Here is a 17,517-nt window from a genome sequence, read left to right on the forward strand (position 1 = left end):
CAGCTCTCTAACTCTACATCAGTTATGTGCATAGGCTTCTGTATACTCAGTGGAAATACAAAGACACACATACTAGCTTTTTTTTTTTTTTAGTGAATTGACTGTGTAGATATATAATAGCAATTATATCTTTTTGCAACTTGCCTTTTTGGGCCCTTCAAAAATTACTCATATTCATTAACATTAATTTTAATTTGGGAATAGTTTTAATTGTACAGAAAAATTGCTGCTAGGACCAAGAGATTCCCCCATACCCACAGGTTCCCGAATCATGTTTATAAAAGAGCATTCTTGTGAAATATTTGTCACAACAAACGAGCCAATACCGATATATCCTTAGGATCGAATAATTATTTTGGTGGTGGTGGTCCCGGGTCCCATCCACAGTCTGGCTGGGACTGTTTCTCAGACTTTCCTTGTTTTTGACGATGACAATTTTGAGGGGTGCCAGCTGGGTATTTAGTACAGTGCCCCCCAGATGGTTTTGTCTGATGCTTTTCTCATGGTTAGATTGGATTTGGGGGGGTTGGAGGAGGACGATTACAGAGGTAAATTACCGTTTTCATTACATAGAGGTCTTTGTGCTTTGGGGGAATAGGATTTCTATCTTGCTATTGATAGCGTAAAAGAAAACATTTGATTTGGGTCCTGTCTGTGGGTTTTGCTACACTTTTTCATTATTTCTAGTAGTTTCTCAATGTGCTACACCTCATATTTTCAGGTACTTAGCCATATATACCAGTTTTGCTACAATGCGGTATCACCACACAGGTCAGAGTGGCCATCAGCAAAAAGTCTACAAATAAATGCTAGAGAGAGGAGTTTCCTGTCATGGTGCAAGTGTGGCCCTAAAAAGACAAAAGCCAAAAAAAAAAAAAAAAAGAAAAAAAAGAAATGCTAGAGAGGGCATGAAGAAAAGGGAACCCTCCTACACCGTTGGTGGGAATGTACACAGGAGCAAGCACTTTGTAAAACAAGTATAGAGGTTCCTTAAAAATCTAAGAATAGGGTTACCATATAATCGGGCAGTTCTACCCGATTATATGGGCATATATCCATAAAAAGCAAAAACTCCAACTTAAAAAAAATACATGCACCCCAGTGTTCACAGCAGCACTATTGACAATACCCAAGACCTACGTGTCGATCAACAGATGACTGCATAATGAAGCGCTGGGACGCAGGTTCGATCCCAGCCTAGCACAGAGGGTTAAGGATCTGGGGTTGGCCACAGCTGCCTCATAGGTGGGAACTGTGGCTCGGAGCTGATCCCTGGCCCAGGAACTCCAGGTGCCACAGGGGCGGCCAAAACAAGAAAAAGAAAAAAACAAATAGATGAATGGAAAAAGATGTATATGTATACAATGGAATATTATTCAGCCATAAAAATAATTTTTTTTTTTTTTGTCTTTTTGCCTTTTTCTAGGGCTGCTCCCAAGGCATATGGAGGTTCCCAGGCTAGGAGTCGAACCGGAGCTCCAGCTGCCTGCCTACACCATAGCCACAGCAACTCGGGATCCAAGCCACATCTGCAGACGACACCACAGCTCATGGTGATGCTGGATCCTTAACCCACTGAGTGAGGCCAGGGATCGAACCCGAATGCTTGTGGATACTAATCGGATTCGTTTCCACTGCACCACTGCGGGAACTCCCTACAAGGCAATTTGAAATAGTAGCAGCGAAAGCAGCTGGCCTTGAGTTGGTCTCAACATAAGAATCTGTTTAACGCTTGTGTATGATGTTGTGTGTTTGATGTAGGTATCCTTTATTGAGTTATGAATCGGAATACCAGAAAGTAAATATAAATCAACATGTATTATGATTCTAATCATTTTTAACCCCTGTTTCTATCTCCTTGTGACTTGAAGGAATTGGGAGTGACTTTGGGTTTAAAATGTTTTCCTTTGCACAGGTTCCTTCAAAAGGTAAGAGAAAAAGTCACCGCTCCTAATCTCCTTGCTCAGTAAGAACTTAGTGGAGGAGTCTAGGTCAAGTAGGAAACCAGAGCAGGGACCCATCTAAACAGACTGGGTACATGATTGGAGCTTGGGAAGCCGAATGCTGGAAGGCGACGTTTCCTATTGTAACATCTCCCCCTTCTGGTCAGGATGGCTCAGGGATTAAGAGGTCAAGCCAATGGGAGTTCTGACCTCGGGGAAAGTAGTGATGTCTCTGGGAGGAGGAGGCAGCAGGTGAAGCTGACCTTGCTCATGTTCCCATGAGGGACACCCCCACTTTGAAAGTGGGGAGATTCCAAGGAGATTAATCTTGGTGAGCCCCGCCCAGAGCCCAGGGAGCCTGACCTACATTGTGGCAAGGATGCCGGGGACTATGTGAGATAGGAGGACTGAGTGGCCCAAAACAAAGGGGTTCTTTCGAAAAGATGGCAAAATTCAGAAACTGAGGGCCAGCATCATGTGTCAAACTGTAAAAATGAATCTCAGGTGGGCCATCCGGACCTGAGGCTACTAGGAGAAACAGTTGAAAAAGTTGGCGCAGGAGTTCCCATTGTGGCTCAGTGGAAATGAACCTGACTAGTGTCCACGAGGAGGCAGGTTCAATCCCTGGCCTTGTTCAGAGGGTCGAGGATCTGGCTGTGCCACGAGCTGTGGTGTAGATTGCAGACGAGGCTCGGGATATTGCATTGCTGTGGCTGTGGCTTAGGCCGGCAGGTGTAGCCTGGGAACATCCATATGCTGTGGGTACAGCCCTCAAAAGCAAAAGAAAGAAAAAAAAGAAAAAAGTAAAAGCGCCAGGTGAAGGTGAATTTATTTATGAACTCCAGGCCATTAAGTTCTGTTAAAGTGAATTATTAGTGAACTTTGGGGCACCAGCTGTACACAAGGCAAAAACGGAAGGTTTTTGATGGCTTTCTAAAAGGTTTTATTGTAAAATAACCAGACTTCAGGCAAACGTTTCAAAAATGGTACCGAGAATTCCCAATAACATGTAGCACCATCATATTAAACCAAATGACAGCAAAGGGACTGTTCTCAAGTGATATTTCCTGATGAAAATGGTCCTATGAAAAGGACAAGGAGTTCCCTGGTGGCTCAGTGTGTTAAGGATCTGGCATTGTCACTGCTGTGGCTGGGGTTACTGCTGTGGCACAGGTTTGATCCCTGGCCCAGGAATTTCCACATGCTGCAGGTGTGACAAAAACAAGGGGGGGAGGGGATATTCCATATACTCTCTATTCCAGACTATGGAAATGAAATAAAAGAATAGGAGAGGAGTGCAAATCCATAGACATATCACTAAGAAAATGATGGGGAAGGAAGCAGGGGTACCCAGTTAAAATCTGTCCTGCATCTTACAGATCACTGGTTGAGAAACTAGATTCGTTTTCTTAGGATTTTACTCAATAGGCGTAATGGGTCGAGAAGAGCTGGGAGGAAGAGCACAGATGACTGTCAGGTCTACACCTGTAAAGTCCAGTGCTTAGCACACCTTGGGTGGTCCCCTGCCACATGCAGGTGAGGCATGATAACGCCCCGGTCAGCATTCCATGACGGCTTTCACAGAGGCCCCACAGGAAGTACGTGAATTAGACTTTCCGGTTGCGTGGCTGCGTACGAGATGACCCAGTGGCAGAAAGATGGCTTAAAAAATAATGCCAGTAATAGCATGAGATCCCTTGGGGAGAACAGCTACCCAAAGCCACAGAGTGACTTAAATACCGTACAGGCTGGAAGAGAAGTATTTGAACATGTAGGAAATTTACCAAAATGCTGATGTTGCAGTCATTACCAAGCATGTGACAGACCAGATTTCTCCCAATTTACTTTTTCAACCGTGGTCCCCAGCTTGCCCCATGGAGAAGCCACTGTGTGTATCACAGTCTTTGGTCCTTTAACAAAATGGGGAGAAAAGGAACCGGTAGCCAGTTTTGCATAAAGCTCTACTTCTAAAATTTAATGGATTAGCCTTTCTTTGAAATGTAGTCCTTTTTCTCTTGTTTGTATTTTAAGATGCCATGTTTTTTTTAAAAAAATGAAATGATGGGAACAGGTGAGAAAAGTCATTTCATGAACGGGTGAAGCAACAAGTTGGCCATTATATGCAGAGTTCATTTTTTTTTTTAAGTTTCAAGTCCATCAAATCGAAATGTCTGGTAGAAAATGTCTCTCAGACATCTTTTTTAAAAGTGTTTCATAATCATCTGTGATGAAAAGCTAGTTTTTTTCAAATCCCTGGCCTGGGAACTCCATGTGCCATGGGGCCGCCAAAAATAAAGAAAGAGAGAGAAAAAGTAGCGCTCTGTTGACTGCTGATCCACACGATACTGAAATTGCCTCTTCAGACCCTGGGGACTCCAATCTATTGGCGCCATGGTTTTCTCTTTCTTCGTAGAGCAAAACATGACAGCGCCAGAAATAAAGACATTTTTCCAAGCAGTGCTCATCCATCAGTGAGAAGTGCAAGGATCCTTTTTCTCACTTGTCTCGCTCCTTGCAGCACAGAAATATTGTCTGCCCCCTGCTCCCAGGACAAGAAAATCACAAACAGAACTACAAAGTCTACTGCTGATTTTCGATCATTCGCAAAATAGGCCAACCAGGGACTTATCACAGTCAATGAGGTCCGGTGCTATTAACTCGACCGACGAACCGGAAAGGATCTAAGGCCACAATAACCAGTGATTGATAATATCACCGTTTCCCTGAACTTTAGGAGAAGTACCGCCCTATCTGTACCAACCCCTGCGGGTTTTAAACCACGTGAATGTTACAAGAAATATCTATCTTCTTGTTTGGATATTATGAAAGCCTGATGAGGGGATAACAGGCAACTAGGGCCTTCTTAGTATATCCACTCGGGTTTTTTCTCTAACATTGAAAATTCTCCATCATTTTGGTACGTTGAACTTAAAAGGAACAAAGCTTGTCCTGCCATTTGTTCAATTTCTGCATAAGTTCTTCCTTTAGCCCTGGTCCTCCCATTAGAGGCTCCTCTGGTGAAACAAGATGTGCGTAGAACACGATTCTCCGTGGGTCTACGGATGCAGCATCTCCGCGATGGTCCATGTGTGGCTGGGAAGGTAGAAAGGGATGGATGCCACTCCCGCAGGCTCCCGGCAGAGCCAGAATCGAATCCCTGGTGGAGGAGGTGCCTCTCAGAAGTCTCCAGCAGTCGCTGGCACATCCCTCTGCCCAATGGCTAACAGGCATCTCAATTCTAACATGCCCACACCTGAACCCTCCATCACTGCCGCCCTCCACTCCCTACTGACTCATCTCTTTGAGCCTCATTGGGACAAAGCTTAGCAAGTGTTAAGCATTCTCAGAGCAGAAGTCCATGAATAGAGTCGGCTGAATTTTCCTAAGCGACGAGTCTTCAGCCTTCGGGTCCCTCGGATCAGTCCCGGGGGGCTCTCTAGGTACCTCTTCATGGTGAAGCAATGAACAGGACAGTGTTTATCTTCAGGACCAAAGAAGAAAACAAAAGCAACCAACCAACCAACCAGAACCAAGAGACACAGTCAATATATGTGTTGAAGTTTCACAACTGGTATTTACTGGGGTCCAGTTCCTGTATCTGCGAAGGCCGATAGGCTTTTTTTGGGTTTTTTTTTGTTTGTTTGTCTTTTCCAGGGCTGCACCTGTGACATATGTAGGTTCCCAGGCTAGGGTCCAATAGGAGCTGTAGCCACCGGCCTATGCCAGAGCCACAACAACAATGGATCTGAACCGCATCTGCAACCTACAGCACAGCAATGCCGGATCCTTAACCCAGTGAGCAAGGCCAGGGATCAAACCTCCAAGCTCATGGTTCCTAGTTGGATCCATTAACCACTGAGCCATGACGGAAACTCCTAGGCTGTTTTGATCAAGCAAATGTTTTCCACGCTTAGGATTCAACTGTAGCAGGTGTGAGTTCTTTTTTTTTTTTTTTTTTTTTTAAGGGTTGCACCTGCAGCATATGGAAATTCCCAAGAGGCTAGGGGTCAAATCGGGCCACATCTGTAACCTATACCACAGCTCATGGCAACGCCAGATCTTTAATCCACTGAGTGAGCCCGGGGATGGAACCCGCATCCTCAAGGATACTAGTTGGGTTTGTTACCACTGTGCCATGATGGGAACACCTGTGACAGGTGAGTTTCTGCTGTCTTACATGGTCTAATTGTCTCATAAGAAAGCCTGTGGATCACGGAATAGAGATCCATCTACATTTTCTATACCAGACGCAGGGGAGAAAACTTACCTTGTCTGTGAATAGAGGAAAGCAGCAAATTATATCAAGTATCTAATACCACCATCGGTTTAGGCCAGGCCCGTCTCATATGAAACCTCTTTTCAGGAGTTCCCGTTGTGGCTCAGCAATAATGAACCCGACGAGTATCCATGAGGATGCAGATTCAATCCCTGAACTTGCTCAGTGGGTTAAAGGGTCTGGTATTGCCATGAGCTGTGAGGTAGGTCTCAGATGTGGCTCACATCCCAAGATTCGGTGGCTATGGTGTAGGCGGACAGCTGCAGCTCTGATTCAGCCCCTAGCCTGGGAACTTCCATATGCCGCACATGCAGCCCTAAAATGAAAAACAAAAAACAAAAAAACCCCCACTATTTTCAAATGTCTTACAGTGCAGCCTGTTTTACCAACAATTCTGTGACCTCTCCCAGCATCTATTTAATATAACACACATCCAGAAATGAATGCACTGGAAAAGTTTATTCAGAGTATGTGCTTTCATGTCAACCACATGTAAGTCTTGGAAATCTGTATTTACCTACAGAATCCAGATTCTTTTTTTTTTTTTTTTTTTTTTTTTTTTAAACAGAGACAAAATACGATAGGATTAATGTGATAGCTGGGTAGCTGGGTGAACATTTTGTTTGTGTGGGATCTCATCGGGGATTTCAGAATGAACTGTATCCAGAGGCTGCCAGTGGCAATTCATGAGCGAGTCATAGAGTTCTTCGCTTTTCACCATAAACTCTTCGTTTGACGCGTCAATATTCAAATGAAGGTTTGGATCTGCAGAAGCCAACGATACATATGAAACAAACAAACAAAACCAGGGGGACATCCCAGCGACTGCTGGAGACTTCTGAGAGGCACCTCCTCCACCAGGGACTCGATTCTGGCTCTGCTGGGAGCTTGCGGGAGTGGCATCCATCCCTTTCTACCTTCCCAGCCACGCATGGACCATCACTGAGATGCTGCATCCGTAGACCCACGGAGAATCGTGTTCTACGCACATCTTGTTTCACCAGAGGAGCCTCTAATGGGAGGACCAGGGCTAAAGGAAGAACTTATGCAGAAATTGAACAAATGGCAGGACAAGCTTTGTTCCTTTTAAGTTCAACGTACCAAAATGATGGAGAATTTTTAATATTGGAGAAAAAACCCGAGTGGATATACTAAGAAGGCCCTAGTTTTTTTGTTTGTTTGTTTTTTTGATGTTGTTGTTGTTTTTACAACACATATATTTAAAAAGGCTTAAAATAAGAGTTTTTAGGAGTTCCTGTTGTGGCCCAGCGGGGTTAAGAACCCAACATGGTGTCCATGAGGATTCGGGTTCGATCCCTGGTCTTGCTCAGGGGTTTAAGGACCTGGTACTGACACAAGCTGTGGCATAGGTCACAGATGCGACCCGGATCTGGCATGGCTGTGGCTGTGGCAAAGGCCTGCAGCTGCAGCTCCGAGTCGACCCCTGGCCTGGGAACTTCCATATGCCACAGGTGTGGCCATAAAAAGAAAAAAAATTTAAGAGTTTTGAAAAAATATTAGTAGGAAATACTGCCAACATTTAACAATTTGGCATTGTGTGTTTACTTTCAACAGGACTTAAAAATAGAAATTTTAAGGGAAGAAAGAGAAGCTAGAAAAGAAGTAGTGCTTTCAGACTCAATGAGCATCTAGATGGCAAAAGAAATAGAAGCATGGATAGAAGAGAGAGAACCTGGAGAGGAATGGACGGTATCTGGAAATGCGTTCAGTTTGGAGCGGAAGAGAAAGGAAGGGTGGAGGATGAGTCCTGAGTTTCCAGCATGAGCACCTGGGTGAATATGTTTCCAAAGAAAGAGCCAGGAGGAGTTCCTGTTGTGGTTCAGCTGGTTAAGAACCTGACTGGTATCCATGATGATGCAGGTTCAATCCCTGGCTTTGCTCAGTGGGTTCAGGATCCAGTGTTGCCATGAGCTGTGGTGCAGGTCACAGATGCAGCTCAGATCTGGCATTGCTGTGGCTGTGGTGTAGACTGACAGCTGCAGCTCCAATTCGACCCCCAGCCTAGGAACCTCCGTATGTTGCGGGTGGGGCCCTAAAAAAGAAAAATAATGAGCCAGGACCAAATCCCTTCAACGGGGCTTTGAAAAAATAAACATGCTACTTTGTCCGTTTGGTTAACTTATTGGTATAAATGATTCAACTGTTTATAACAATTAATTCAGAAACAAAGGGAGACCTACATTAGAAATTTCCAATAGGATCCCTCGGTTAGCTAGAAACTAACCTGGGAAAAGGTTAGTTTTGTTTTCAGCTAGTGCAACATAAGGTTTCTGTTACCTTCTAGTGAATCTTCATCTTGGTTTTCAGCCAGAGCTGTGGTTTCCTACAATGAAAATCAGTAGTTTAAGAAAAAATGATTTGGGAGTTCCTGTCATGGTGCAGCGGAAACAAATCCAACTAGGAACCATGAGGTTTTGGGTTCGATGCCTGGCTTTGCTCAGTGGGTTAAGGATCTGGTGTTGCCATGAGCTATAGTGTAGGTCGCAGGCATAACTCAGATCCTGTGTTGCTGGGGCTGTGGCTGTGGCTCAGGCTAGTGGCTTTGGCTCCGATTCAACCCCTAGCCTCCTGGGAACTTCCACATGCTGCAGATGAAGCCCCAAAAACACCAAAAAAAAAAAAAAAAGATGATTTTACTGAAACAGTTATTATTGACATGCTTTCTTGGAAGCTCTTACAAATAATAAAACAAGGAAAAATTCCCTTTCAATCAACTCTATTTTGAATTTTGATCAAAACAATCTTTATATTTCTTTGGCTGTGCCTGAGGCCAGGGATTGAGCTGGTGCCGCAGAAGTAACTAGAGCCATAGCGGTGATAACACCAGATCCTTTACCTGCTGAGCCACCAGGGAACTCCTTAAAAGAATCTTTAAATGATACTATCCTACAATTATGAAATGGGTGAACTTGGTCAATAGAAGTCACACAGGAGGAGCGTCAGCCTCTCTGACATCTTGGGGAACGAACTGGCATCCTGGGGCCTGAGCAGGAAACTAAACAGCAAAGACCCTGGCCTGAATCCGGTCACTGAATCAGACGCTCAACTCTCTACCGGGAGCTCTGCCCTTCCTTCCAGGTGACAACTTGCAAAATTTACACAAGCCCATACCCCTTGCCACCTTCTGACCACATCCCAACCCCACAGCTCAGTTAAGGGCCAGGAGAGTCGGTGCTGAAGGAATCACAGAGGCTACCCAAAGGCAAATCCATCAATTACCTTCTTACATAAGGAGGGAAGTAAATTCCAGAAGCACTCCCCCAATAAATCTTGGCCAGTTAATCCAGACTCCACGGGCTCTCCCAGGGCAGCGTAGGTTTTTACAGCTCCTCTCTGTGGGCATCTGCCAAGACTCTGTCTTTTTCAAGGATGTACAGCTGTTTCCAGGAACTGCCCAATCCAGGAAGGGCCAAATGAGTGCCTGGCACCAGTGAACTTAATTAAGCCTCCCTTGCTGTTAAGAATGAGATTGAAAGCCCAAGACCTACTATCTCTTCTTATCAATCTATCTGAAAGTATGCCTCCCTTTGGCGTTGAAATTTAACCATGTAAATTACATGGTTACCAAAAGTTTTATCACACATGTGGATGATTTGTTTGTTTGTTTCTGTTTAGAAATGGCTAAGACAGCCAGAATCTGCCCTTAAATGAAGCCTTTCTCATAACACAGTGTCCAGGTAATCTCCTGCTTCTTCCTTTGCAAATGTGCCCTCTGGTAAATGTGGGTCCCCCATTCCCCAGGCCGGGAGCAGAAGTTAGCTGAGACAGTGCCTTCTCTCTGCTTGGAGGCTCACCTGGGCAGGTACTCGACTGGCTGTCTTTGAACGAGGGCACCTGTAACAGCTGGTTTTCTTCTGCTAGAGGTAGTCTGGGAACGTTGTACTGATGGATCTCAAAGACCTGAGAATTATTTTGAAGCCCTCCGCTTGCTCTAATCTCAAGCACAACACAGTGTTAAAAGAGAGCTCGCGGGGGCTAATCCCTTAACTTGGGGGGCCGAGGGCTTTGGACATGAGAATACGGCAGTGGGGGAGACGACTATAAAGCTATATCTCTATCAAGTGTATAACATCTCTTTAAAGTGTATAAAGGGTAGAGGACACGCTTTATTAGGGAAGCCAAGGTGAAGCCATGTGAGTGAAAGACACCTGCCACGGAACCCCCACCATCTTGAACCTTGTTGACCCCCTTCCCAACTGGGAGCTCCCACCATGACAGCAGGCACGTGGCTTAAGTATGATAACCTCAGCCACCAAAGAGAGTATATTGATAATTCTTGAAGAAAACCCTGTATGTTACAGTAATAATTTTTTTTTTTTTTTTTTTTTGGTCTTTTTGCTGTTTCTTGGGCCGCTCCCGCGGCATATGGAGGTTCCCAGGCTAGGGGTCAAATCAGAGCTGTAGCCACCGGCCTACACCAGAGCCACAGCAACGCGGGATCCGAGCCGCGTCTGCAGCCTACACCACAGCTCACGGCAACGCCGGATCGTTAACCCACTGAGCAAGGCCAGGGATCAAACCCGCAACCTCATGGTTCCTAGTCGGATTCGTTAACCACTGCGCCACGACGGGAACTCCTACAGTAATAATTTGACTAGAGAGTGGGATTTTTTTTTTTTTTTAAAAAAGCAACAACACAAAAACAGAACTTGCCAACAAATACAGAGAGAAGGAAAGAAGGGTGATGGAGAGAAAAGGGGTATTAATTTCTTTTCTGTTTCTTCCAATTTTTTTCTTTTTATTTATTTATTTTTGTTTCTCATTGTCTTTTGAAACTTCTCTGCAGGGTATTAATTTCTTAGTTCTCATGAGTGAAATACTTTCATTTCTGAACTTGATAATATCCTCACATTTATACTTCTCTATTTAAAGACAGAAAAGTAACCACAAGAAGTCCGACAGACCATCTCCCAGAAGAGCATGAAAAGAAATAGGTGAAAGGAAAAAAAAACAAAAAAAAACCATGATACAACCTCAGGTAATATAGCAAAAGATTTTTTTTTAAATGATGCAATTTCAAATATCTGCTCAAAAACTCAAAGACAAATTGGGCTTAAAAGAAAAAAGTCAAGAAAGCTAACAAGATATTTTACATTGGGGTACACATAAAACAGACTTGAAAATTATGCAATTTTGGGCAAAAAGATACTAAGCAAATGCAAGTTTTAAAAACAGAGCTTAAATGAGATCCTGCTGTGTAGCCTAGGAACTAGATCTAGTCCCTTATGATGGAGCATGAGGATGTCAGAAGAAAGAATGTACACATGTAGGTGTAACTGGGTCACCTTGCTGTACAGTAGAAAATTGACAGAACACTGTAAACCAGCTATAATGGAAAAAAAAATCATTAAAAAAATAAACAAAAACTGAGGGCTTAGTTATTAATTCAACTCTGGCATTAAGGCCAAGGCCATCATAGGTTGTTAACTCTGTGCCTTAGGGATCAAACTGGGGAGAACATTTTTTTAACATTTCAATGGCAAAGTGTTATTTTCCCTAATATGTAAATATCTCACACAGTCAAGAAAAAGGGGGGATGCAACCCAACAGAGAAAAGATGGATAAAGGACATTTTCAACAAAGTCACAGAACCAGATATCAACAAACATTTGAAAGGTATTTGCCTTCAATGAAAAACAAGTGCCTTCCTCACCTGTCAGGCTGGCTAATCACACACAGAAAAACACAGAGAAACAAGCCCTAGCATCATTGAAAAGTGTAAACTCAGGTGGGCTTTTTGGAGAGAAGTTTGCTGTTTGAAAATGTAAATGTTATATCCTTTAATCCAGAACTTTCATTTCAGAATTTTATCCATAGCCACAAAATTTAAAAACAAAACAACAACAAAAAACCCACTCAAATTCTTGAAAAGAGGTAAAAGGAAGTTTGCTACAACACTGAAAACATTTAAAATGTCAGTTGATAAGTGATGAGCTAAAACCACAGCACATCCAATTGGGCTGCTTTGAAAAAAAGCTCAGAGTTCCCGCTGTGGTTCAATGGGATCAGCAGTGTTTCTGGAGCACCAAGACACAGGTTCCATTCCCTGGCCCAGCATAGCAAGTTAAGGATCCGGCGTAGGTTGCAACCTCAACTTGGATCTGATCCCTCGCCTGGGAACTCCATTTGCACTGGGGGGTGGCCAAAAAAGAAAAAAATAACAAAAGAAAACATTTTTTAAAAGAAAGGGGAGTTCCCATTGCGGCTCAGCGGTAACAAACCCAACTAGTATCCATGAGGATGTGGGTTCGATTCCAGGACTCGCTCAGTGGATTAAGGATCCAGCGTTTCTGTGGCTGTGGTGTATAGACTGGCAGCTGCAGTTCCGATTCAGCCCTTAGCCTGGGAACTTCCATACGGCGTAGGTGCGGCCCTAAAAAACAAACAAACAAAAGGAGCAAACCAGGAAGCCAATCCTACACCATCCGTTCTTGCCCAAGGCGCCTCCAACTTGCCAAAGAGAAATAAAGCCCAACCAGAGTGATTTAGTGAGAGTACAAGGGAAAAAATCTAGAAGCCTTAGATCCTCCTGAATGATGCTTTCTTCTAAGTGGGGAGGGAAGAAGGAGAGAGAGGAGTCAGACAGCCTCTCCCTTATTCCAGCACATCTTTTGAAGAACTACGTAACTTTAGTAATTGAAATATTAAAATCTCAGAGTTCCCTGGTGGCCTAGCAGTTAAGGATCTAGTGTTGTCACAGCTGTGGCAAGGGTTTGATCCCTGGCCTGGGAATTTCCACATGCCATGGGCACAGCCAAAAAAAAATTAAAGTACCTTTTTAAAGTGACTTGATATTCGCTGCAAAACAAAACACAAAACTACCTCTTTCCTATTTTAAATGTTTAAGAGTAAAATCGATTGAATGATGATAATCTACAATTTCGTAGTAAGAATTCAGGCATAGACTTCATCAGCCTATCATTTTGTCTTTGCAAGTCAAAATTGCTCAGGTCATCAGCTTTTATGGAATGAGAATTTGAATGAGAGGCTCTGGAGGCATGAAGAAAGGAAAAGGAAGTTTCCAGACTGGGCACATGATGGGCCCAGGATTCAGGCCAACAAGAGATACCTTGGGTGGAAGCCACGTTCCAGCTGTGCATCCTGGGGTCTCAGGTGCAGAATAAAGGTTGGGTCCATTTCCAGCCATTGCAAAGCCACAGCTGTAGCCAGAAGGAGAACAACCACTGTGCTGTTGCCCGAACCAGTTGCCAAAGGAGTAACTGAGGCAGGGCTGGGAGTCCGGCTTCACTCTGAGGGTAGAGGGGCGGGGACAGGAATCACTTGCAATCAAGGCTGGACCACTCCACACTCCAGGACTCCCGCGTCTCTCCCAGACCTTACACGTAAGCCTGATTTCTGCTCTCCCTGTTTTAAGAACACCTCTTCTCAAAGCAGAAGTTTGTACACGGCTGAAAACGGATTATGACAGGGAACGCTATGGGCTCTCATTGTCATTCCGAGTAGGAGATATCAACTCACCTTTGCCAGTACCAGTAAAAATTATTTTGCTGAGCTGTACCAAAGCCCGCACAACTCTCCTGTCCAGCCATTTATGCAGGTGCTTGAGGACCAGAGACCAGGGGTCCACAGTTTTCACTCCCGCATCAAACACTCTCAGCTTCTGGTCGAAACAAATAACTCCTCCAGCTGCTTCAGAGGCCATAATTACCTGCAGTGGCCAGTCCTGCCAGGTAATTCAACCCTTCTTTCCTGACAACATGGGTTAAAGAGTGGATGGGGGGAGGTATTGGGGTCACCTGGGGGAACACCTGCAAACTATTCCACCGGCTCCTGGCTTCCGGCTTCCAGCTGCCAGCTCCCTCCCCCAAGTGCCAGCCAGAAGGGGGAGGGCATGGCGGGGGAGGGGGCAGACAGAGAGGGAATGTGTATTGGGCAGCTGTGAGGCAGACAGAAGTCTCCACCCCACCCCCTACCGTGATACGTAAGAGAGTCACTTTTAATCATTAAACCTTAAGACAAATACCACAATTTGATGTGTCCTTCCTCCAATCTGTTACCTGCAAAGAATAACTATTGGAACCAGCATCGAATGGACTTTTCAAAATCCATTCTCTTTTTAAAATCCAGCCCCTGCAGGTTGAAATCATTATCCCAACCAGCTGGGAGGGAAGACGTGGCCTCTCAGACACACAGCCCCCTACTTTAATGCAAGTGCAGGAAAATTTTTTCTTTTTATTTATTATTATTATTTTATTTTTGCAGCCACACCTGCAGCATATGGAAGTTCCCAGGCTAGGGGTCCAATCAGAGCTGCAGCTGCAGCTGCCAGCCTACACTACAGCCATAGCAATGCCTGATCCAAGCTGTGTCTGCATCCTATAATACAGCTTGTGGCAACGCCAGATCCTTAACCCACTGAGCGAGGCCAGGGATCGAACCCGCAGCTTCGTGGATACGAGTCAGGTTCTTAAACTGCTGAGCACAGTGGGAACTCCTGATGAAAAATTTTTAAAAAAATATTTCTGTGGTTCCATTTTTTTTTTTTGAAGCATGATAAAGCAGTGCTTCGTAAACATAATGCCCATTTGAATTTCCTGAACATGTTTAAAATGTGGGTTCCGATGCCATAGATTTGAGGTGGGGCCTCAGACCCTGCCTTTGTAGCCGGCTCCCATGCACGTTTAGTAGCAAAGCGACACAAAATGTCAAACATTAGAAGGTAATTTTTAAGTCTAAATAGGGACATTTAGGGTTTGACCATTTCCCTATAGCTTGTTATAACTTTTCCACTATTAATTCACTCTCCCACTTTTCAAGTGCTTCATATAGTCCATAGTTACCTGACATATGAACAAAAATAATCATGATGAATTCAAATCATTTGCCCCTCCTTTACCGAGCACCTGCTATGCAGAAGGCAGGTGCCAGGCATTGGAGATACAGTGGAGTTTATACGCTGGTGAATTTCCTCAGGGTTTTGGGGGAGATGTTATTGATTAGAGCAGCTGTGCACACATCACTAAAAGCCACCCAATATCTGGTTTTCTTTTCTTTGCTAACAGAACCCTAACTTTCTGTAGGGGTGGCAAAAGATTGTGTTAAAAGATTGCGTTTCCTAGCTGCCCCCTCGCAGGTAGAGTGGCCAGGTGACCAGTCTGGCTAATAAGATGTAAATAGAACTATCCTTAGGGGGTTGAGGAAAGCTGTGTGGGCAGAGGGAGTTTGCTGAGCTGGAGGGAGGCCTTCCTGCCCTCCACCTTCCCCCCAGTCCTCATGCTGTGATTACAGCTGTGGTGGCTGAAGCCACAATACCTCTGCATCCTTTTGGCCTATGACATGATATCAAGGAGGCCATCACACACCCAAACACAGGATCTGACTCAGAGAACTGGTCTGGGGTCCCTGAAGACCACAGGGCCCCTGTACCCCAACTAGACTAACCTACCTCCAGCCTCCAAATGCCTTTCATTTAAGAAATAAGTGTCTCGGGATTTTATTCGTTCGTTGGGTGTTGGTGTTGGTGTTTTGGCTGCATCCCCGGCATATGGAAGTTCCTGGGCCAGGGATGGAATTCGAGCTGCAGGTGTGAACCACACCAGAGCAGTGGCAATAGTGGATCCTTAACCTACTGCACCACAGCAGGTTCCAAGAAATAAATGTCTTTCTTAAGCCACTATTGTTTTAAATTAATTATATGAAGTTAAAAATAATTCTTTTTTTTTTTTTTTTTTTTTTGTCTTTTTGTTGTTGTTGCTATTTCTTGGGCCGCTCCCGCGGCACATGGAAGTTCCCAGGCTAGGGGTCCAATCGGAGCCGTAGCCAACGGCCTACACCAGGGCCACAGCAACGTGGGATCCGAGCCACATCTGCAACCTACACCACAGCTCACGGCAACGCCGGATCGTTAACCCACTGAGCAAGGGCAGGGACCGAACCCGCAACCTCATGGTTCCTAGTCGGATTCGTTAACCACTGCGCCACGACGGGAACTCCTAAAAATAATTCTTTTAACAAGTTTTTGGTTTTGTTTTTAATTTTTGTAGTGGAGTTGATTTAAATGTGTTAATTTCAGGTGTACAGCAATGTGTTTCAGTTATAGATACATCCATTCTTTTTCAGATTTTTCTCCCCCCAAACTTGTGCAGATTAAAAAAATACTTTGGTTTTAATTTTTTATGCAATGTTTAAAAGTTACTTTCCATTTACAGTGTGACAGAATATTGACTCTATTTCCTGTGTTGTGCAATACATTCTTGAGGCTGCCTTACACCCCAGAGCTTGTACCTCCCACGCCCCCTCTCCCCATGGGTGCCCACTAGGTTATCTGTGACTCTACTTCTTTCTTCAGTATATTCAGTAGTTTGTTGTATTTTTTATTTTTAATTATTGTTTTTTTTCTTTTTAAGGCTGCATGTATGGCATATGGAAATTCCCAGGCTGGGGGTCAAATGCGAACTGCATCCGCTGGCCTACACCACAGCCACAGCAATGCTGGATACTTAACACACTGAGCAAGGCCAGGGATCGAACCCACATCCTCATAGTTACGAGTCAGGTTCCTTACCACAGAGCCACAATGGGAATTCCTGTTGCATTTTTTAGAAAAACCAAACAATTCTTAAATACTGTAGCAGCTTAGAAATCAGATTCAACAGATCAGTTAAGGATTCTTTTGTAAAAACTTTAATATCTTCTCTTCCCTTATTTTAGAACTGACTTGTTTTCTTTTTCTTTTTTCTTTTTTTTTTGTAAAAAGAAAATCCGAATTTTGGCTATGGATGGGTGACAGGTGGAGCTGTACTTGGAGAGGAATGTGGGAGTTGAACCTTCCTGATCGGGCGGTAAGGAGGCTGAGGGGGAAAGGTAAACAGAGGACCTTGAACCCATCCAGGAGGACGGCAGGAGCTGGGGTGCTGAAGGCCATGACCAAGGCTCCGGAGATGGAAACAGTCAGGCGGTTTTGATTTTTTTAATTTTTATTTTTTCCACATTTTTTGTTTATTCATTCATGATCAGATATAGGTTCTGAAAGTCGTTTCCTCCATTTTGTCAATTGTCTCTTCATTTTGTTGATTGCTTCTTATGTGATGCAGAAGCTTTATTGTTTGATGTTGTACCACTTTTTTATTTCGGCTTTTGGTGTTTGTGATTTTGATGTCACAGCCTAAAAATCATTGAAAGCACCAACGTCAAGGACATTTTCTCTCTATTTTATTCTAGGAATTTTACAACGTTAGTAATGTTTAAGCCCTTACGACTTGTGGAGTCAAATTTTTTGAGTCGTGAATGATAGGGCTCCAGTTTTCATCTTTTGAG

General features: G+C 44.1%; 1 protein-coding gene across 2 annotated transcripts; it reads right to left on the minus strand.

The window, feature by feature from the left end:
• Nucleotides 6,660-14,242, minus strand: C7H6orf52 (chromosome 7 open reading frame, human C6orf52). 2 transcript variants are annotated; one of them, XM_021098146.1, is made up of 4 exons: nucleotides 13,720-14,242; nucleotides 13,310-13,400; nucleotides 8,518-8,563; nucleotides 6,660-6,984 (listed from the first exon to the last, which is right to left on the minus strand). In XM_021098146.1, the coding sequence occupies exons 1-4, from the start codon at nucleotides 13,788-13,790 to the stop codon at nucleotides 6,806-6,808; spliced, it is 387 nt and encodes a 128-aa protein (XP_020953805.1). In that variant the 5' UTR covers nucleotides 13,791-14,242; the 3' UTR covers nucleotides 6,660-6,805.

This window comes from Sus scrofa, chromosome 7 (assembly GCF_000003025.6).
Source record: "Sus scrofa isolate TJ Tabasco breed Duroc chromosome 7, Sscrofa11.1, whole genome shotgun sequence".
Classification (NCBI taxonomy): Eukaryota; Metazoa; Chordata; class Mammalia; order Artiodactyla; family Suidae; genus Sus; species Sus scrofa.

Excerpts from the sequence above, each read along its gene's own strand:
- C7H6orf52 (XM_021098146.1), bottom strand. The coding sequence starts at position 13,790 with ATGGCTGGACAGGAGAGTTGTGCGGGCTTTGGTACAGCTCAGCAAAAT. Across the intron at positions 8,564-13,309 it reads GAACGTGGCTTCCACCCAAG|GAAACCACAGCTCTGGCTGA; the intron begins GTATCTCTTGTT and ends TTTTCATTGTAG. Across the intron at positions 6,985-8,517 it reads AGATGAAGATTCACTAGAAG|ATCCAAACCTTCATTTGAAT; the intron begins GTAACAGAAACC and ends TGGCTTCTGCAG.